Source organism: Liolophura sinensis, chromosome 12, assembly GCF_032854445.1.
Source record: "Liolophura sinensis isolate JHLJ2023 chromosome 12, CUHK_Ljap_v2, whole genome shotgun sequence".
Classification (NCBI taxonomy): domain Eukaryota; kingdom Metazoa; phylum Mollusca; class Polyplacophora; order Chitonida; family Chitonidae; genus Liolophura; species Liolophura sinensis.
The window spans coordinates 19,143,799-19,167,448 of NC_088306.1; the positions used below are offsets into that span (position 1 = coordinate 19,143,799).

The 23,650-nt window shown below is 39.6% G+C and overlaps 1 protein-coding gene across 1 annotated transcript; it reads left to right on the plus strand.

The window, feature by feature from the left end:
- The first annotated feature begins 138 nt into the window (after positions 1-138).
- Positions 139-21,535, plus strand: LOC135479260 (UV radiation resistance-associated protein-like). Its single transcript, XM_064759072.1, has 16 exons — positions 139-303; positions 2,168-2,288; positions 3,972-4,006; positions 4,715-4,778; positions 5,857-5,954; positions 6,558-6,656; positions 7,672-7,766; positions 8,312-8,417; positions 9,049-9,175; positions 10,861-10,945; positions 11,301-11,391; positions 16,953-17,016; positions 18,327-18,492; positions 18,975-19,053; positions 19,790-19,881; positions 20,421-21,535. Exons 1-16 carry the CDS (start codon positions 247-249, stop codon positions 21,409-21,411), a joined length of 2,370 nt encoding a protein of 789 aa, XP_064615142.1. The 5' UTR covers positions 139-246; the 3' UTR covers positions 21,412-21,535.
- The last annotated feature ends 2,115 nt before the right edge of the window (positions 21,536-23,650 follow it).

Sequence of the window (23,650 nt, forward strand, 5' to 3'; positions counted from 1 at the left end):
ATCAGTCTAGCGCATCAAATTATCAGTTCTCCGCAGATAGGTTTAAGAAATGGAAAAAAGTCAAATAATGCATTGGTCACGTGATATTGACGAGACGATACATTTCCTGAAAATGGTGGATGGAGCCAATGCAAGGGGTCAACCCCCCTTTTACTATAGGATGTATTCTTTAAATTCTTTGTTTGACTTCACGCATTCGGCGCACGGCAATATTTAGGCCTCACAGCAAGTATAATTTCTGCAACGATGGCAAGTCCAGACAAAGCTATCCCTTTGAATCCGTTCGATCTTCCTACCCAACAGGTTTGCGCCCCGTGCTCAGAGTTCGTCTTAGTGTTGTTATTGTTGTTAATTCTGACACTTGACTGTTTTTCAGCTTTTGTATAACTGGTCATTCTTGGTGACTGGAGTGTCTTTTGGTGGCAAGTAATTTAATCCCGCAAAAAAGACATATAATGAAGGACTAACCGTCTTACTCATTTGAGCTTAGGGACAGCTGATAGATCTGCACATTGATCCCTGCTTCGTATACATGGTACAGTGATCAGCTGTTAAGCGGGTGTGTCCAGTGCGGAATTGGAACCATATGCATGTAGCGAAGGGTACAATTTCTCAAGCCCAGATCCCCACTTAACCGTGTCCATTACTACAAAAGCAGATGACAGTTTGCAGTGTGCTAATGACATGTCATACGTTAGTAAGCCCAACCGGTCGGTCATGGATTGTGCGTTTCCCCCGGGCACTGCCCGGTTTCCTCCCACCATAATGCTGAACGCCATCGCATAAGTGAAATATTCCTGAGTACGGCGAAAACACCAATCAAATAAGTAAATAAATAAAAAAAAACCAATCGGCATTTCTGGGGTCTCAGATGTTCACGCAGATTTAGCCAAGACAGAATGGGGGCTCTCGCAGACTACCCCAGCCAAGAGAAGTAATTTTACGTTTAGTGCCAACAGCGTCTTCGAGTCGACAGACACTTGTGCATTCCATCAAGTAACTACCGTCAAATAATCTGACCTCCTTTATCTATATTAGGTTGGGAGAGAACTCGTGAGAACCCTGAAATGCCAGTTGGGCTTATTGAAGTGAACACTGCAGAGTTGTTCATTTAAATACACAAATTTAAGAGGCAGCCTAAAAGGTGACTGACCGTCAGTTGATAGCGTGTGAGTTTGTGGTGTAAGTCTTGGTAAAATCAGTTTAAAAGATCTTGTATGTAGATTGACGGGTCTTGTCCTTACATAGATATACCTTATGTGTCAGAATTGGACAACTGTTTGCCAAGAAATCACCAAATTTTTAAATACGGCGAGTAGTGTTACGTTAGCATAGGGCGGTGTAAATGCCAACTAGATGACAATTAACATGCATCAGCAGTGTTTAGAAATTCTTGTCCAGTTTTGATGTACTGGTATAATATATGTATAGACAGAACAAACACATGATAAAAGCTGTTGTATAACAGTTTTCCCAGCCCTTAGGCGCCAAATTAATAGGCTGTCAGCATTGTGGGTTAACCATCTTTGTTTCCAGATGCATTTGCCTCCAGATATCCACTTACATGTTGTTCCTTTCCCTTCCGGGAGGAAATCAGTGACTCCACAGTCTCCACTGAGTCTTTGGTCAGTATGGTGGCCTGTTTTGTCTTTGCAACTTTGGGATTCGAGATGATATGACTTGTCCGGTGGCCATTGAATGAGTGAATGAATGAATGCTTGGGGTTTAATGTCGTATTTGACAATTTTTCATTCATATGGCAATGATACGTCATTTGGTCTGGGGACATATGCAATGTTTTCTTGTGACCAGGCGAGTCCATGACACTGAAATGTTTCTACCACTGAAGTATGATTTTGAAGACCCCATACATGATGCCCACTCAGTCACATTATACTGACATCAGGCCTACCAGTCAGGTTTCCATGCTCTAATCTCTCAGTATGCCGAGCACCAAGCACAGCAACAACAAGTACCATTTTTAAAGTCTTTGGTCTGACTCAAGCTGGGTTTAATCCAGAGTCTCCTGATTTCACTAACGATTAGGCCACCGAAGTGGTCTGTTGGCCATGTAATTAGCCACCAGTGGAAGGTACATAAGGGCTGTACTTTTGATGGAGCTCATTTCTTATTCTGAATTATACACCCTGGAATTGTTTACTTGTAGAGACGACTGCGCCATTTCAAGTCTCTGGCCGTGAGGAACCTGGTATGTAAAGGTTACATGGGAAGAGATGTGGTCAAACTACAGACTTACTTCACTCTACACAGAGATGTTGAATCAAGAGGTGAGTTGTTTCCTCCCACCATAATGCTGGCTGCCGTTGTATAAGTGAAATATTCTTGAACACGGCTTGAAACTGCAATGATAGAAATAAGGCAAGAGGTGGGTCCATGATGTCATGATATGGTACAAAATTACATGTGGTAAAATATATACAGTATGTCTGAAACATAAATGTGTAGTGCCCTAAATGACTTGAAATTTCGCTCAAAAAAGTGCATTTTTAGAGGCAAATAAATGTCACAAAATATTTTTTTGGGGGGCTGAAACTTACAATTTTCCAGTAGAATATCACCCCATGTTCCAACCAAACATCAGAAAACCTTTCTAAACTCAGTAGAACTCTTAGAATCCGGAGAAATAAGCAAGTTAAGTCATGGACAAAATTTATGGTCATTTAGGGTATTGAAGAATAATTATTCACCTTAGACAAGACACATACTTGCCCAGAGTGTATAAAAGACACAAGAAGAAACGTCTGCAGATACGAGGAGGTGCTTAGCCAGAGACCTGATTATATCAGTACCAAGTTTGTTTTTGCAGAGAAACTGTCAACATGTCAACATGTGACATTTCAGCATATAACAGTGAACATTATTGCACAGAATGGAAATGCAGCATTTTGGCACATCATTATTGTCATCAATCCGAAGTCCATCCTCTCATGGGGGCCTCCGTGGCTCAGTTAGTTAGCGCGCTAGCACAGCTTAATGACCCAGGAGTCTCTCACCAATGCGGTTGTTGTGAGTTCAAGTCCAGCTCATGCTGGCTTCCTCTCCGGTCGTAAATGGGAAGGTCTGTCAGAAACTGTGGGTTTCCCCCGGGCTCTGCCCGGTTTCCTCCCACCTTATCTGGTCACCGTCGTATAAGTGAAATATTCTTGAGTACGGCGTAAAACACCAATCAAATAAATAAATAAATAAATAAATCCATCCTCTCATGATAACAGCAATGGTACACAGTGTTCATTTGGCAAGGTCACTGTCCCTTCTATGCTTTGAAGGCAAAGTAAACACTAAAATGAAGTATATATCAGATAAAAGACCATCACACACTGTCCAGGAAAGTATTTTGATTTATTTATTTAGAATTCTTCCAGCCAAGTAATTTAAAATGGTTTTAGAAGGTGAGATTCTGTGGCAGTCTGTACCGACTGAGATTTTATATGTGACGTCATATCCATATTCTCTGCTGGAAATAGTTTGTTTCATGGTCCATTCGGCTAATGCCTTCTTAGCTTTTTATGATATGCATTTAGAATGATGAAGTCCCGCAGTCTGCTTGTTAAGTGATAAAAACCTCATGTGACGTCTATTGCCCCAATATGGTCAGAAAAGACTACCATAGAATCCCACCTTTCGTATGCATTTTACTGGGTTGAAGACTATTTTTGTGGACAGTGTTTAATAGTCTGTCGTCTGACATATATATATACCACGTATGTGAGTGGGATACATGTAAGTTCCTGCATTTAAGTAGCAATATGTATTTATATGTAAAAGTAGAGTATGTTAGCAAATTTTATTTAACAAGAGACTGCTAATACTAAGTTTGTCTGCACGCTTACATTTGAATGAAGTAAATGTTAAATTTCTCTATACATGGTTCCGTAGTTAAGATGCCATGTTTTTATTAACTCATGTATGTGTGTGTGTTCATGTATGTTTGCTTTTTATGTTCATTGCAGCATTCTACACCAGTGAGAAGATTATTGGCTCCTTGGTAAGTTTTTACTTCACAGATAACATGTGTAGAAATGAATAATGTCGATATAATAAAAGTGGGTTTTAAATCAATGAAGCATCCCCCATTTTAATCTGATTAGTGTATGAATTAATCTACTGTTTGCGTGAAGTGAGTTATGTTTGTGTATTTTAGTACATAATTTTACTTATTTTACTTGTATTGATTATAGTTTACCTGCTGATTAATTCTTTTGACAGTAATGCAGATCATAAAAATCAAAATTCTAGCAATTCACTTGAGAGATCTTGTTGGTATCCAGTGTTAGCCGGTTAGGCTGCAGCAATAGGTTAGGATTTTTGTTAGATACCTACAGAGACCTGTGTTTACTCTGACTATAGGTTTAGCCAGCTACATGGTTTCATCTACCTTTCTAAGAGGATAGGTAAAGTAGAACAGTAGTGCTATTTGAGCTCCCTGTTTCATACACTTTTCATACCCATGTTTAAGGGCTCTGCCGGGTTTCCCCCCACCCACAAAGCTGAACACTATTCTATAAATGAAATATTTTTCAGTACGACAAGAAAGCAGATTCTATATAAAAAGAAAATGCTTGATGAAAAGAACAAGGTTCAATAGTTGAGGTCATTTTATTGCCAACTTTATTCAGTGTCGTCACAGATTTATGATTGACCCTGTCTGTTTTATTAAATTACCTTTAATCATGATTGTTGGCATGTATTTCAGAACCCCAGCTGGCAAAGCTTTGACCTTTCTAGATTGGGTGAAGAAGTTGATATGGCTGCAAAGTGTATCCTTTCTGTTGTGTATAGGAATCGTATTTGGTCTCATTTTTCTCTCAGGTTCTGTTAGGTATCTTATATCCCTGAATCCAACTGCCTTTTAAGTAAGAAGTAGACAATTACAAAAACAAATTGTGAACCAGTAAAATATGAGTTTATATGGGCTGTTTTATCGGATGTTTACATTTTGGTTTTAGTGTAGTGTGAATTTTAACTTTTGACACTGGTGATGGTGTCCCTTCTGCAAGATTCAAACACATTTTTTGATGATGATGTGTCTCATCTACGTGATTTGGACACATTGTTTGATGATTGGGTGTCTCATCTACCTGATTTGGACACATTGTTTGATGATTGGGTGTCTGATCCGGCGCATTCAGACACATTGTTTGATGATCTGGTGCCTCATCTACCTGATTTGGACACATTGTTTGATGATGGGGTTTCTCATCTCCTGGAATTGTACATTTTCTTTGATGATGGGATGTCTCATACTCCGGACTTGGACACATTGTTTGATGATGGTGTGCCTCATCCACCTGATTTGGACACATTGTTTAATGATTGGGTGTCTCATCTGGCGCATTCAGACACATTGTTTGATGATCTGGTGCCTCATCTACCTGATTTGGACACATTGTTTGATGTTGGGATGTCTCATCTTCCGGATTTGGACACATTGTATAGTGTTGGGATGTCTCATCTTCCGGATTTGGACACATTGTATAATGTTGGGATGTCTCATCTTCCGCATTTGGACACACTGTATAATGTTGGGATGTCTCATCTTCAGGATTTGGACACATTGTATAATGTTGGGATGTCTCATCTTCCGCATTTGGACACATCGTATAATGTTGGGATGTCTCATCTTCAGGATTTGGACACATTGTATAATGTTGGGGTGTCTCATCTTCCGGATTAGGACATTTCGTTTAATAATGGGGTGTCTCATCCTCTAGACTCCGACACATTGGTTTGATGATGCAATGTCTCATCTACCAGATTTGGACACATTGTGTGACGATGTGAAATAAGTCTCATAAGTCAAATAAATAAATGAACAGATCCTTGACAGTGGCACAGTTGTTGTTGTACGGGTGTGGGGAGGCCATGACAAGAAGTTTCGTCTGTTGTTAGAGTGGCAGGTACACTTCTCTGGTCTCGTTTTCCTCACAGAAAAGGTGAGTGTTTGATTTGGCTAGTTTAGTACCTGCTTGTGATGCCATCATTGCCAATTTGATATTACCATTGCTAATTTGGCATGTACATTACAAAATTTTCAAACTCTGAACACTGTACTTCCTGGGTTACTAAGCGTAATCTGGCAGGTATCTAATTCTGACGATCAGTTTTGAAGGAAATTAAAGGACTGACATACACATGCATGCATTATGATACTTACATAAATATATGCATGCATACATGTATACAAACATATTGAGATTCCTTCTGTGTGGGAAGGTCTGCCAGCAACCTGTGGCTGTTTGTGGATTTCCCCGGACTCTGCCGAGTTTCCTCCCACCATAATGCTGACCGGTGTCGTATAAGTGAAATATTCTTGAGTACGGCGTAAAACACCAGTCAGATAAATAAATAAATCTGTCATTCATGTAGCTTGATTTGTACACAAAAACCTTTATGATAATGAAAGCATGATGCTATTTGTAAAATGTTTATGCATTTACTTCAACTTCCTTATCTATAATTAAAGCTGTTGAAGAAATAAATAATTTCTACTAGTGTGACATGTAACTCCAGTTTAGTAAATGAATAAATCACTGCAGTTGCAGAAGGATGGAATGAAGTTTGCTGCCAATTCACTTGTGTTTGGACTCTTTGAGAAATACTTCACGATGCTATCTGAGTCCAGAAGACTACAACAGGTAACTGAATGTAATGTTCTGATTTAAAGTGAAGGAGTATCGCTAAAATACATAAGCCTCATTGGAAACAGGCTTGAAAACTTTGTATGAAACTGTCCTCATTTTTTTCTTTTTTAATTTTTTTCTGATGAGCGGGGGCCTCCGTGGCTCAGTCGGTTAAAGCGCTAGCGCAGCGTAATGACCCAGGAGTCTCTCACCAATGCGGTCGCTGTGAGTTCAAGTCCAGCTCATGCTGGCTTCCTCTCCGGCCGTACGTGAGAAGGTCTGTCAGCAACCTGCGGATGGTCGTGGGTTTCCTCCGGGCTCTGTCCGGTTTCCACCCACCATAATGCTGGCCGCCGTCGTATAAGTGAAATATTCTTGAGTACAGCGTAAAACACCAATCAAAAAAAAAAAAAAAAAAAAAAAAAAAAAAAATCTGATGAGCGACTGATTAAAGTGCAGCCGAATGCTTGAAGTTTATAAGAAATATAGTTTATAAAGAGAACATACAGCATCAAAACCACTCCAAGTAAAGAAGTAAATAAGATTTTATATTGTGATACAAATGATGCTACTTTTGCTGTAACCTCATTTAAAGGTTTCCTTTTAAAACATTTGTTTGACAGCGTTAGAGATTGTTGCTTGTGAGGTCAGTAAGAGTGTCTCAATAAAATTTTGGGTGCAGGTGATGGTCTATTGGTTGGAAGCGCTTGTCTTTCATTGGCTGAAACACTTGAGCTGCGGGTTTAAAACCGGCCTTGGAGAGGTAGTGTGTAGATTTCTCTGCACTCACTGCTTGTGACAGTAAGCATTCAGTGATGATTGTGAGGCTGTTTGTGCAGTCTGTCTGTTCCATCACACATATGGAAAAGTTTGTCATTAACTTACCAAACTTCCTTGGGCACACCAATTTCTTCCACGCATAAAACTCATCACAGTTTTTCTTGTAACTATAAGTGAAAAATACTTGAGAATGCCATGAAGCAATAATCAATCAATCTATCAATCTATCAGTTAATCTTACAAATTGCAGCCATCATCTGAGGCGAATAACGAGTCTCGACAACCTTCAATCAGAGTGGATCAGATGACCGTGCACAATTCCTATGGAGTTAGCTCCCTTGCCAGGTACGTTCCCGATTATCCAGATAACGCATAACTATAGATTCTAGTACATGATACGTGTGTCAGTCTTTGTTTTGAAATTTGCTGTTATTGATCAAAAGTATGGATAAATAGAGCAACAGCAATATTTCTGCCATCTTACGCTGGAAGGTTGTTCAACTTACCAGGTTCATTAGAATGATTCACCGTAGAGTAAAATGTTTGCTGATAAAATGCAAAACATAAATTGACAGTCAAATTAAAGTCAATTTCAACCCTTCTGGACAGAGTAATACTGTAAGTATTCAGAAAACCCATTCTGGTCCATATAAAAAGAATGTTCATCAGTGTACGCTAGCATCCAGAAATACTTGACAAAAATCAAAAAGATAGGGATTTTAAAGAAATTAAAATCATGAGAAAAATGAAAAATTATTTAAACCAAAATGCAAATAAAAGCTTCAGAGTGAGGCTCTTTTTTGATAGGCTGGTTGCATTGTGCCTAATAAAAACACCTTATAAGATGGCCTTTATATGAGAGTTTTTTTTCATGTTGCATTTTGCTCTAGGATCCACACGGTTCTGCGGGCAATTCGTCAGACTCAGGTCACGGTGAGGAGAGTCCACAGGTCTATTGAGGACAAGCTTTTGGCCTCTCAGGAAACATCCTCCAAGGTACATGTCCTACTCATTTACAGCTCAGTTTTCCTTTGTTAATTTAACCCTTTGATGCAGATAGATCTAATTGGTACTGTTATCACCGAGGGCTCAATCACCTGAGCTTTGTCACTGGTTTCCTCCGCTCTTGAAACTGACCGCCATTGCGTAAGTGAAAGATTTTTGTGTATGACAGTAAACAAAAAGCAATAATATATAAATATTTATTGACTTGAGATGGTGTTTTGCACCGTACTCAAGAATATTTCACTTATACGATGGCGGCCAGCCTTTTGGTGGCAGGAAACCAAGCACAGGCCGGGGGAAACCCACAATCACCCGCTGGTTTCATATATAAGTAAAACTGTTGTTTAACTTGAAATAACGAAGTTAAATATTGGGTGGTTGTTTACACTGGGCTCAACTTGATTTCCTTATTTAAATGAAAGAATTGGGGCTCTCAGGTTTTTGCACTTGCGACAGAGAATTGCTTGTTTATGTCCTAGAGTCATCAAGCAGAATTTCTTTCCATGAGTTAGAGTGAAAAGTAAGTCAACTGTGTGCTATTTTTGTCCACAAGAAGAAAGAAATCTGTGAGGTATTCAATAACCAGTTTCATCAGAGTTTCCAAATTGTCTTGTCTTTCCAGCTGTCGGAGAGAGAGGAATTGTTATTGAAGGTGAATCAGTTGAGAGGAGAGCTCCAGTGGCAAACGACACAGCTTCAGTGTGATAAAGACCGGCATGATCGGCAGAGAAACCTTCTCAAACTGAGGGGTAAGTTCTCCGCATTGCTTCTCGTAAAGCTTGTTCTGCCTGTCTGGAGAGGGATGGGTGGTAGGTGGGGAATGTATCTGAGCGAGTAAGGTGCACATGTCCTAACCATGAATTACAAGGGGTGGAGGTTCAATCCTGAGCATGGTCATGGAATTTGTAGATTTTCCTTGTTCTCACTGTTCATGGTCAATTGAGAGTGCTACTGAGGCCAGTAACGCAGTCTTAAGTTTGTTGCAAAGCGTTTGTTTTCCGCAAGTACGATGTGCAATTCTGTACGTCATACACAGGAAAGCTTGGCAGTAACCTAACATGGTTTACCCTGGACTTGCTGGTTTCCCAGACGCCAGGAAAGCTCAGTTCTTCAGTTACGTGGCATATAAAAACATGAAAGAAGTGTCACTGTTTATCACTTATCACCGAGTTCACAACGCTAGATCACTTTCTCTGTTCACGGGTATGTGGGAGGGTCTTCCAGCAACCTGCGAATGGTCGTGTGTTTCCTCCGGGCTCAGCAGGCTCTCCTCTCACTATTATGCTGGCCGACGTCATATAAGTGAAATATTCTTGAACTCAGTGTAAAACACCAATCAAATAAATAAATAAATAAATCTGTTCACAGTTTTAATGCTCCATTTGCCAGAGCAAAATACAACTGCTCACTTCCTGCCAACTTCCCACGACTTTTATGATTTTACGTTGGTCTCATAACTCTTCTGTGTTGAAGCTTTTAAAGTAACCATTAAACCAGGAAGTGACTTTTGTCCAGAAGAGCATTTATGAACCCTAAAGTTTTGTTTACAGCATTTCAGTTTATTAACTTCATAAATAGGTACTGGGTTGGCTGACAGACCTATTACATAGGCTTCATATTAAAATAGGCACTTGGTTGTGTGACAGACTTATTATTTAGCCTTCATAAATGGGCGCTATGCATTTTGACAGTAAATATTCAAATTCTTCAGTTAGTGTGCTAGCGCAGTGTAATGACCCAGTAGCCTCTCACCAATGTAGTCGCTGTGAGTTCAAGTCCAACTCATGTTGGCTTCCTCTCCGGCAGTACGTGGGAAGGTCTCTCAGCAACATGCGGATGGTAGTGGATTTCCCCAGTGAGAATCTTGAGTAAAACACCAATGAAATAAATAGATAAATCAAATTCTTCAACCTTTTCAGGGGCCTCTGTGGCTCAGTTGGTTACCGCGCTAGAGCAGCGTAATAACCCAGGAGCCTCTCACCAATGCGGTCGCTGTGAGTTCAAGTCCAGCTCATGCTGGCTTCCTCTCCTGCCCCAGCAACCTGCGGATGGTCATGGGATTCCACCAGGCTCTGCCCGGTTTCCTCCCATCATAATGCTGGCCGCTGTGATATAAGTGAAATATTCTTGAGTACGGCATAAAACACAAATCAAATAAATAAATAAATCAGCCTTTTCAGCCGCCTATGCAGCCTATACTTCAAAACACTTTGGGAGATATATGACATTTTTAGAAATGATTTGTACAGTTTTATAAAGCTTGCATCTTTAGTGACATAAATAAATCATTTTAGTTTCGTTTTCATAGGTTTTCACCAGGTTGACTTACTTCATGGTTACACATATTGAACTGCGATGACAGCTCAAGAGTGTCTAGATGGATTATATGTATTTGCTCAGCCAATAAAATAAAAATGCTTTATTTAACATGCAGGCTTGGAACTAAAGGAAAACTTTACAGCCATGTCAAACCAGAGAGAGGAATTGTTGCATGGGAAACAGCAACATATCGTTACGAGGTAAGTCAGACTACTCAGTCAGTTTGTGTTGCTATGAAAAAAAAACAAAACAGAAACATGTTGATGCACCAATAAGCTTAGCATAATGTAATAAGCTATTAAGCATTTTTGCTCGGAAAAAGGTTGCATATTTTGACGTTTCAATATTTCGACAAAATTTTATTTGTGATCTTATCTTAAGTTGATAAATTAAATTTTGTCGAAGTATTGTGTAGCAAAAAAAAATAACTTTTTAATTGTCATCTTCAGTATCAGAATTGTCATCTTCATTATCAGAAGATGACAAATAAAACCAGGTGAGCTATCCAGTATACTTTAAATGCCTTGTTTTCCTTTGCTGTCTTCTGTTTTTTAGGGAAACGCTTGTGAAGACTAATGCTCAATTAAACATGAGACGGAAGCAACTTATAGAAGAATTGGCTACTTACATCTACCCCATCAAAGAGGTAAGAGCCCGATTGCTCAAAGTGTGATAAGGCCACGCCAATGTGAATTGTTGTATTACATGGAGAATAAACATGCTTAAATGCTGAAGGTGGATGTGAAAATAAAACTTGAAAATCATCTTATTTGTGGAAAATGTGAAAAATCCCACCATTTTTGACTGGACAAAATGAAAAGGTGACTTTTCAGTTTTATATTTTTTCCATTTTTTAATATTTTCCAGGGAAAAACAAAATAAATTTGATGTTGGCTAAGCTTAGAATTAAATAGATTCTGGATTTTTAACTTTTCACTACAGTTCGACCGATGGAAAATACTTTGACCTTTTTTAACCGCTTAAAGAGTACTTCTCTCTACCTGGTTTCCTCCCTCGTCGCTGTCGTATAAGTGAAATATTACTGGGTATAGCGTGAAACACCAATCAGATAAATAAATAAGAGTACTTCTTTTTTGTCAAAGTTTAAATCTTTTTTTTTTTTATTGTTTACAACTTCCAAGGTGTGACATTGCTGTCCATTATGAAGAGAGTGTATAGATGCTGGGTTTACTGTAGAAAATGTGGTTATTGGTTTACCAGTGACTGTGACTTACTTTGGAACTATTCTAATTCCTCAACCTTTTTCATATATGAAACAGTAACTGTCAGTGCCTTTGATTCATGTTTTTAATATGATTATGGAGACAGAACTACAATGGTGGGTTTGGCCAGTTTCAATTTTGTCAGTCTGCACAGAATAATGACCTCAGAATTTGCTTGAATGATCACCTTGTAAAAAATGTGAAAAGGTTAAAGAATTACAGTAATGGCTGAAAGTTTCCCCAACTTTTGACCAGTATGAGGCTGCACGTTCGTATCCATATTGTGCTGATTCAGTTGTGAACTTACTAATGGCTGAAAGTTTCCCAACCCTTGACCAATATGAGGCTGCACGTTCGTATCCATATCGTGCTGATTCAGTTGTGAACTTACTAATGGCTGAAAGTTTCCCAACCCTTGACCAATATGAGGCTGCACGTTCGTATCCATATCGTGCTGATTCAGTTGTGAACTTACTAATGGCTGAAAGTTTCCCAACCTTTGACCAGTATGAGGCTGCACGTTCGTATCCATATCGTGCTGATTCAGTTGTGAACTTACTAATGGCTGAAAGTTTCCCAACCTTTGACCAGTATGAGGCTGCACGTTCGTATCCATATCGTGCTGATTCAGTTGTGAACTTACTAATGGCTGAAAGTTTCCCCGACCTTTGACCAGTATGAGGCTGCACGTTCGTATCCATATCGTGCTGATTCAGTTGTGAACTTACTAATGGCTGAAAGTTTCCCCAACTTTTGACCAGTATGAGGCTGCACGTTCGTATCCATATCGTGCTGATTCAGTTGTGAACTTACTAATGGCTGAAAGTTTCCCAACCCTTGACCAATATGAGGCTGCACGTTCGTATCCATATCGTGCTGATTCAGTTGTGAACTTACTAATGGCTGAAAGTTTCCCCGACCTTTGACCAGTATGAGGCTGCACGTTCGTATCCATATCGTGCTGATTCAGTTGTGAACTTACTAATGGCTGAAAGTTTCCCAACCTTTGACCAGTATGAGGCTGCACGTTCGTATCCATATCGTGCTGATTCAGTTGTGAACTTACTAATGGCTGAAAGTTTCCCCGACATTTGACCAGTATGAGGCTGCACGTTCGTATCCATATCGTGCTGATTCAGTTGTGAACTTACTAATGGCTGAAAGTTTCCCCGACCTTTGACCAGTATGAGGCTGCACGTTCGTATCCATATCGTGCTGATTCAGTTGTGAACTTACTAATGGCTGAAAGTTTCCCAACCTTTGACCAGTATGAGGCTGCACGTTCGTATCCATATCGTGCTGATTCAGTTGTGAACTTACTAATGGCTGAAAGTTTCCCCGACATTTGACCAGTATGAGGCTGCACGTTCGTATCCATATCGTGCTGATTCAGTTGTGAACTTACTAATGGCTGAAAGTTTCCCCAACTTTTGACCAGTATGAGGCTGCACGTTCGTATCCATATCGTGCTGATTCAGTTGTGAACTTACTAATGGCTGAAAGTTTCCCCGACCTTTGACCAGTATGAGGCTGCACGTTCGTATCCATATCTTGCTGATTCAGTTGTGAACTTACTAATGGCTGAAAGTTTCCCCAACTTTTGACCAGTATGAGGCTGCACGTTCGTATCCATATCTTGCTGATTCAGTTGTGAACTTACTAAAGGCTGAAAGTTTCCCCAACTTTTGACCAGTATGAGGCTGCATGTTCGTATCCATATCGTGCTGATTCAGTTGTGAACTTACTAATGGCTGAAAGTTTCCCAACCCTTGACCAATATGAGGCTGCACGTTCGTATCCATATCGTGCTGATTCAGTTGTGAACTTACTAATGGCTGAAAGTTTCCCAACCTTTGACCAGTATGAGGCTGCACGTTCGTATCCATATCGTGCTGATTCAGTTGTGAACTTACTAATGGCTGAAAGTTTCCCAACCTTTGACCAGTATGAGGCTGCACGTTCGTATCCATATCGTGCTGATTCAGTTGTGAACTTACTAATGGCTGAAAGTTTCCCAACCCTTGACCAGTATGAGGCTGCACGTTCGTATCCATATCTTGCTGATTCAGTTGTGAACTTACTAATGGCTGAAAGTTTCCCTAACCTTTGACCAATATGAGGCTGCACGTTCGTATCCATATCGTGCTGATTCAGTTGTGAACTTACTAATGGCTGAAAGTTTCCCCGACCTTTGACCAGTATGAGGCTGCACGTGCGTATCCATATCGTGCTGATTCAGTTGTGAACTTACTAATGGCTGAAAGTTTCCCCAACCTCTGACCAATATGAGGCTGCATGTTCTTATCCATATCTTGCTGATTCAGTTGTGAACTTACTAATGGCTGAAAGTTTCCCCAACCTTTGACCAGTATGAGGCTGCACGTTCGTATCCATATCATGCTGATTCAGTTGTGAACTTACTAATGGCTGAAAGTTTCCCAACCCTTGACCAGTATGAGGCTGCATGTTCTTATCCATATCTTGCTGATTCAGTTGTGAACTTACTAATGGCTGAAAGTTTCCCAACCGTTGACCAATATGAGGCTGCATGTTCGTATCCATATCTTGCTGATTCAGTTGAGAACTTACTAATGGCTGAAAGTTTCTCAACCCTTGACCAATATGAGGCTGCATGTTCGTATCCATATCTTGCTTATTCACTTATGAACTTACTAATGGCTGAAAGTTTCCCAACCTTTGACCAGTATGAGGCTGCACGTTCGTATCCATATCTTTCTGATTCAGTTGTGAACTTACTAATGGCTGAAAGTTTCCCCAACTGTTGACCAATATGAGGCTGCACGTTCGTATCCATATCGTGCTGATTCAGTTGTGAACTTACTAATGGCTGAAAGTTTCCCCGACCTTTGACCAGTATGAGGCTGCACGTTCGTATCCATATCGTGCTGATTCAGTTGTGAACTTACTAATGGCTGAAAGTTTCCCCGACCTTTGACCAGTATGAGGCTGCACGTTCGTATCCATATCATGCTGATTCAGTTGTGAACTTACTAATGGCTGAAAGTTTCCCCAACCTTTGACCAGTATGAGGCTGCATGTTTGTATCCATATCATGCTGATTCAGTTGTGAACTTACTAATGGCTGAAAGTTTCCCAACCGTTGACCAATATGAGGCTGCACGTTCGTATCCATATCGTGCTGATTCAGTTGTGAACTTACTAATGGCTGAAAGTTTCCCAACCCTTGACCAATATGAGGCTGCATGTTCTTATCCATATCTTGCTGATTCAGTTGTGAACTTACTAATGGCTGAAAGTTTCCCAACCCTTGACCAATATGAGGCTGCATGTTCGTATCCATATCTTGCTGATTCAGTTGTGAACTTACTAATGGCTGAAAGTTTCTCAACCCTTGACCAATATGAGGCTGCATGTTCGTATCCATATCTTGCTTATTCACTTATGAACTTACTAATGGCTGAAAGTTTCCCAACCTTTGACCAGTATGAGGCTGCACGTTCGTATCCATATCTTGCTGATTCAGTTGTGAACTTACTAATGGCTGAAAGTTTCCCAACCCTTGACCAATATGAGGCTGCATGTTCGTATCCATATCTTGCTGATTCAGTTGTGAACTTACTAATGGCTGACAGTTTCCCAACCTTTGACCAGTATGAGGCTGCACGTTCGTATCCATATCGTGCTGATTCAGTTGTGAACTTACTAATGGCTGAAAGTTTCCCCAACTTTTGACCAGTATGAGGCTGCACGTTCGTATCCATATCTTGCTGATTCAGTTGTGAACTTACTAATGGCTGAAAGTTTCCCCAACTTTTGACCAGTATGAGGCTGCACGTTCGTATCCATATCGTGCTGATTCAGTTGTGAACTTACTAATGGCTGAAAGTTTCCCAACCCTTGACCAATATGAGGCTGCATGTTTGTATCCATATCTTGCTGATTCAGTTGTGAACTTACTAATGGCTGAAAGTTTCCCAACCCTTGACCAGTATGAGGCTGCACGTTCGTATCCATATCTTGCTGATTGAGTTGTGAACTTACTAATGGCTGAAAGTTTCCCAACCTTTGACCAGTATGAGGCTGCACGTTCGTATCCATATCGTGCTGATTCAGTTGTGAACTTACTAATGGCTGAAAGTTTCCCAACCTTTGACCAGTATGAGGCTGCACGTTCGTATCCATATCGTGCTGATTCAGTTGTGAACTTACTAATGGCTGAAAGTTTCCCAACCCTTGACCAGTATGAGGCTGCACGTTCGTATCCATATCTTGCTGATTCAGTTGTGAACTTACTAATGGCTGAAAGTTTCCCAACCATTGACCAATATGAGGCTGCACGTTCGTATCTATATCGTGCTGATTCAGTTGTGAACTTACTAATGTCTGAAAGTTTCCCCAACCTTTGACCAATATGAGGCTGCACGTTCGTATCCATATCGTGCTGATTCAGTTGTGAACTTACTAATGGCTAAAAGTTTCCCAACCCTTGACCAGAATGAGGCTGCACGTTCGTATCCATATCGTGCTGATTCAGTTGTGAACTTACTAATGGTTGAAAGTTTCCCCAACCGTTGACCAGTATGAGGCTGCATGTTCGTATCCATATCTTGCTGATTCAGTTGTGAACTTACTAATGGCTAAAAGTTTCCCAACCCTTGACCAGAATGAGACTGCTTGTTCGTAACCATCTCTTTCTTATTCACTTATGAACTTACTAATGGCTGAAAGTTTCCCAACCTTTGACCAGTATCAGGCTGCATGTTCGTATCCATATCTTGCTGATTCAGTTGTGAACTTACTAATGGCTGAAAGTTTCCCCAACCCTTGACCAATATGAGGCTGCATGTTTGTATCCATATCTTGCTGATTCAGTTGTGAACTTACTAATGGCTGAAAGTTTCCCAACAGTTGACCAGTATGAAGCTGCATGTTTCTATCCATTTCCTCGAGGTGACTTTTCGGCAATTATATTTCATTTTGTTGTTGTTTTTTTTTTTTGCAGATGCCAGATAGCCAAGATCATACAATATGTGGGGTTAAGCTCCCTAATGCAGAAGAGTTTCATGGTAGGTAACGCCCTCAAAACTGGCTTTCCCATTCAACTTTTAATACAGGTTACAGAGTAAAATTTTCATGTGTATTAATCATGTGTTCGAGTCCAATCCTGGCTCTGTTGGTGTCTACATTATACGTTAGATGGCAGCAGGATACCTTCGCAGGGTGGTGGCTCTAACGCATGTCAAACTGAAATTCCTCCAGACAGATCGTCAACCTATACAATGTAGCGCAGTCACTTCATGATGATGATTGGACCCAAGCTGTCATGCACAATAACCCCAGGTGATGTCGCTACATGTACCTATGACAGTTTGTGTTGTGTCATTTGACTTCCTATGATACATACACCAATGAGGTCTGTGAGCAACCTGCAGATGGTCGTGGGTTTCTGCTGGTCTCTGCCGGGTTTCCACCCACCATAATACTTGCCGCCATCATATAAGTGAAATATTCTTGAGTACTGCGTAAAAAACACCAAGCAAATAATAAATAATTGAAGGAAACGCTACTCTTTACCCACACATACCTTCTGGCAAGCTTGTGTAATGTGGGTTTTTATTACACAGTTTTCACACCTTTTGCCTGTCTTTGAACATTGTGGTGATTGTGTGGTTCAAAACGCAGTATGTGTTTCAAAGGCCATTCATAGCAACATTTATTTATTCACATTGAAGGGCAGTGTTCATAAGGTGACGTTACTGCAAACCGACTCTCTACATATTCTTTCGAAATTTATAAAAATTACTATTTTTAGTTTGCTATCTAAAGTTTGCTCCATACACATAGTTTAATTGATTTATTTTTGGTGTATAATAAATAGGTTATTGGATATGTTATTGGTCATGTGGACTTAATCTATTTTTTTTTCCTTTGTGGGAGCGCAAACTTGCGAGCTTGTTCACGCTTTCGGGCCACACCAAAATAGAACTCAGTAACCTATAATTTTATGTGTGTGGTCTGGCAGATGACCTCTCTACAAAAACAGTATGCAGGATCAGGATTTTCACAGTATGTAATCGTTGATCAAAATGGCCAAAACATTTGACTAAATGTGGGGGTCAGCCAGTAAGAAGAAACTCTGCTGATTTTGTTTTAAAAGATTTTTCTTCCCTGAATACGATTAAAATATCAGCATAAAACACCAATAAATTAAAGGAATAAGGAATATATTTGTTTAAGTTCATCCTTGATCTTATAGATTCCGTTGTGGGAAACTCATAAAAGAGCACATCGTTTTTTCAGTCATATCAGTTTGAGATTTTGCCTTTTTCTAAACTCATATTAGTTTGAGATTTTGCCTTTTTCTCTTTACATTCAGGTCATGATGATAGCAGTATAGCTGTTGCCCTGGGTTACACCTGTCACATGGTTGTGATGATGTCAGAGTTTCTAGACACACCCCTTTGGTACCCGCTAGAACATCGAGGATCCAAGTCTGTTATACGAGATCACATTATATCCAAACTGGCTGACAAAGACAGAATGTAAGTTTGCACATTCTTCTCGATCTCCATGCATGTTTTAATCTCTGGTATGAAGGTCAGCCATTGCTGTACACAAGATAACATTATATCCAAACTGGCTGAAAAAGATCACATTATATCTAAGACTACTTCATATCCAAATTAGCTGAAAAAGATTACGTTATATCCAAACCAGCTGAAAAAGATTACATTTTATCCAAGATTACATCATATCCAAACTAGCTGAAAAAGATGGCATTATATCCAGTCTAGCTGAAAAAGAAAGAGAAAGCTTGTACACTCTTCTCAATCATTCATATTACAATCTCTGATATAAATGACAGTCATTATTGGCGGCTGCAGCTGTAAGTGATAGTCTGTTTATACCAATTTTGAAATGTAAGGCCATCATTTAAATATAAATTATTTTTCTTGCCAGAGTTCGTTGGAGCATTTTAATGAATTTTTTAAATGACAAATATATAATTTCTGTACTGTTTTAGGTTTGTTTTGTATGGCAAAAGCAAGGACAGGATCCAATTTCACTATGGTGTCTACCTCTTGAACAAAAATATAAGCCAGGTAAGTCCTTGAGTGAGTGAGTGAGTGCTTGGGGTTTAACGTCGTACTTAACAATTTTTCAGTCACATGATGATGAGTAGGTCCTAAATGTGAATTACATATTAAATTATACTTTTATAACTATTTTATATACTTACATATGCATTTTTTAAGCTGAAAGAATGTAGTCCTGTAGAACTTTGAACCGTCTCACTTTACATCCTGTCCTATAATAGAGCCGAACAAAAGTTTTGTATAGCACTACGGGTTTGCACCTGTTTATGTGTTCGTCCGCCGTCTGTCCGGACTTTTTTTTTTTTTTTGATGAATTGTGTATAAAAATGAAATTTGTTACAGTTCTTCACCATGACAAGTTACATATTAAGTTCGCCTTTTGGCGAATTCTCGAGAATTATTTTTCAAAATGGTTCATCACATCGACAGAAGCTTAGAACATGGCCTGTTGCGTTGTTCCATCCATTTTCAACAAAATTATGGCTGTTTTTCATTCGGTTGTGGTCAAAGTGATTTATTTTGACAGCTCAAGGTGGAAGATCCTCTTTGGTGGTAAATGGGAAGGTCTGCTAGCAACCTGTGGAGTGTCCCCTTGGCTCTGCCCGGTTTCTTCCCACTGTAATGCTGGCAGGCGTTGTAGAAGTAACACGTTCTTGAGTATGTCCTGGAACACCTGTCAAATATTTCCAGAAGCCTTGTTTTTCTCGATTCATGTGATTTTTTGTGTTTCTGTTGTGACTAGCTGAGATATCAGTTTGGCCTAGGCACACAAGATCTTCGTCTGACGCTACACAACCTCAAGTCATTGCTGGAGCTCCGACTGGGCGTCAAGTAGTAAGTTTGTATTTGTCAGTTTCATTCACACATTTCTGAAGGGTTTGATGACTTTGTGTTATGTACATTGGATGTTGATATATGCTTAACGTTAAAGTAGTGGAAGTATTTACAAAATATGCAGCTTACAGGAATGATCTGGAATGTACTGAAGTGTATGGATTGAGGGGAGTTTTTCGTTTTCTGTGTTTTTTTGTTGATACCGTATAAAAATGTGTCCTTGTTGAAATTCAGCATCGGAGATAGACTAAATCCAGCAGCTTTGGACACGCTTGAATAAATGTGCCATACCTAACATTCAGCCTTTCCGTAACATAGCCTGGGCTTGCCTATCTCTTAGCCAGCTAGTCAGTGATGATTCTGTATCTCTTTCAAAGTGAAAGTGAAAGCAGAAGTATTTACAAATATGCGGTAAGTACAACATTATACCCCAAGGTTACATACATACATACAAAATATGCAGTGTACAGGAATGATGTGGGAAATAGGGATATGTACAGATTTAAATTGTGAACTTTTTATTTTCTGTGTTTTTGTAGTGACACCGTACAAAAACCTATCCATCCCTCTGTGAACATGGCTGGCCGTCAAGTCAGTGTTGACACCAACAACACTCATTCCAAGGATGGCCTGCTTAGTGGTAACCATGGAAACGACCTCTGTGAAGGCCGTGGAAATGATCTTAATGATCGCCATGGACACGAGGAACAGATGCTGGAGCAGCTGATGCAAGAGAGTCGTGCGATGACTGGAAACTCCAGCCAGGCCTGGGTTGAAAATTTGAATTCAAAATCCACATGGTCGCCAAGCATGCAGAAAAAGTTTGAAAATAATCACAGTGGACAGGGTAGCTGTGAGGTAGAGAAAAATTATGAAGACATTTTCAAGGCGTCCGATGATGAATTTTTCAAAGCTCAAAATTCTGCGCCTGAGGAATTATTGTCTGGAGAAAAATTGTATGCCGCAAATAATACAGTGGTGGAGATGTTCGGAACTCATGAATCCCGTACAATATTAGAATCTGGTGGAATGCATGCCCCGAACCCTAGGTCACCAGATAAACTGAAAAGACAAAATGCTCAAGAATCTTTTGACTCAGAGTTTCGTCATGTTTTGGGTCAAAAGTGTAGTACACAGACTTCAGAACACACCCACACTCAGACTGAAAGTGAAGCTAAAAGTGCCAATCAGTGTGGTAATTCACAGATCCAGCAAGACTCTTTGTCCAGGGCTGAAAGTGAAAGTGCTGGCCCTAGTGAGGCAAACCTGACACGGGACTCTTCACAGATAACACAGGGCTCTCTGTACTCGGATTCCTCAATTGGCACGTTCAAAACTTCTGCATTTAGTAAAGTAACTAGTATTGATTCCAGCGAAGAAGTGACAGAGCAGACAGATTTATCTCCCCTTGATGCACGAAATTCGGTGGCAGATCCGAGCGATCTGACAAATCGGACAGAGGTTTTGTGTGAAGGGCCTACGTCCTTTCGGCAGATTGATGATTTATCAAAAGCAACCATCAGCAATTGACCGTCAACGTTATCTAGTAATAATGCAATAACTACAGTCAGGATTAGTTGTTCAGATGAGGAAAGCAAGTGATTTTATTATCAAAAAATCAAGTACAAATTTGTAACAGATGTGACATCCCCCCCCCCCCAAAAAAAGTTGACCGTTGACAGTGGATTTTTGTGTTGTATTCTCAGGTCTTAAATGGTCTTCGTTGAAAGATAGAGTTCAAAGATTTAACTGATTAATAAATCAGTTAACAGAGCTGTTTATCACAGCTGAAAATGATTTCGGCATACGTGCAACATTTGTAAAAAATTTTATCTTAAGATGAACATGGCAAAAGTATAAAATTTTGTATCTTAAAATATCTTAAAATGAACATGGCAAAAGTATAAAATTTTGTATCTTAAAATGAACATGGCCAAAGTGTAAAAGTTTGTATCTTAAAATGAACATGGCAAAAGTGTAAAATTTTGTGTCTTGAAATCTGATCTGTTTGGCCACATTTCACACAATTTTCACAAACATGGAAGTTTATCAGCCTGGGCACAATATAAATAATGCATTTGTCATCTTGCCAAAATGCTGCATTTTGCAAATTATCATTATTAAGAAGGAGAAAATGTAATTTTTCTTTTGTGTGCCCAATTACAAACATTTCAGTCACTTGACATCAACGTGACATAGACCAGGTCTGTTCTTGGAAGCTGCCATCTTCCTGTATTAAATACCAGAACTCTTCTTACTTAAAGGTAGAAATTTGTAATTCGATGTTCCTCTCTTCATGCTTCTCATTGCATTGCATATTGGCCAGTGTTCAAGTACAGGAATTTACACCCGTTTCTTCAACGGGAAAATGTGGCAATTGAATGGTTTTAGTTACTATACCAACCACCCCCTTTTCCTCAGCAAATCAAATCATGACTCTTTCTGTGGCCTTTTTTTGCATTTTTTTAAAATGATTTTTTAATTATATACTTGATATAGCTGACAAGTACTTTAACAAAAGATTTAGGCGGATTTAAATATAGATTATAGATATTTATCAGGTTGCACATTACATTCACATGAAATTTATCTATTTATTGATTTTCTTAAAATTAATCAATTAGTGTATATTTCCCGTGGGGAACTGGTTTGATTTCGTGTTGATAAGAAATGCATCGTGCAGGTAAGTTTACAACCATGTTGATAGGGATTAAGCCTTGAATTAACATAGACGTCTAGCTTAATCCCAAGTTAAGCTGAAAGCATGATGAGGAATTAGGGAAAATTTGATCCGTGATAAACTTAGTACTCGCGTAACGCGCTTCACTATTAAGTTAGCAAATCTTCAATCAGCATACCTTTTGTTCCCCGTGGATTTTAACTTGTAAGCATTAACATCTTCTGTTGTCTGGAAGCATTTGTGATTAATAAACCTTTATTTTGTTTCCTCCGGACAGCCCGAAAGTTGAAGATCTCGTTATCTCGCTGGCTTGGGCGAAAACAAAATAGTTCCACAAAATACTCGGGCTATCTGGGAAGCTGAAAATTACACATATCCAACGCGTAATATGTAGCTGAAGGGGATTCCAAAATAAGCATTTTCCTATCCTATTACGGAAGGGGTACATTTTTCACCCACGCGGTCTGTTACTAAGGAGGTCACGTGGTTTTCCGGGACGTATTACAGAATTGTGCTTAATTGAAGAATCGCTCATCGCTTTATGTAGACTAAGGGTTATGGGGCCTCTTCTAGAATGCAGTGATCGTTGGGTCGTCGATTGTGTGTAAGCCAGGAAGTAATAGACTTGGTGCATAATGACATCACGATCTGTTTAACCAATGCATTATGGGATATAAAGTGGGGTAAGACTGGATTGCAGGAGTTCATGAGAGGGCTTTACACAGAAAGCAAGAAGTCCTGTTTGTTCATCTTTATGACAGTACTATGCTCTGTAGGAAAATTGATTCCTAGACGTTTTGTACATTTAGGGATAATTACGGAGGCATATGTGTAAATTTCTTCACATGATTTCTTTCACATTAGAAAAGCCAATTGCACATGTATTCTGTAAGACGTGTCGGAATTTGGGGGTTAATGTGGATACCCTTTCGTGTCTGAAACAAAATGGCCGTCCAGTGTTAAAACATTGGGGAAAAGGTCACTTTGCCATTTCGCTGGCAACAAGTAAGGCCTAGTTGTACAAAATAACGTCGCGAAAGCTCTGCAGAAATAATCAGACTATCTGGAAAACTGAAAACTATAAAAATC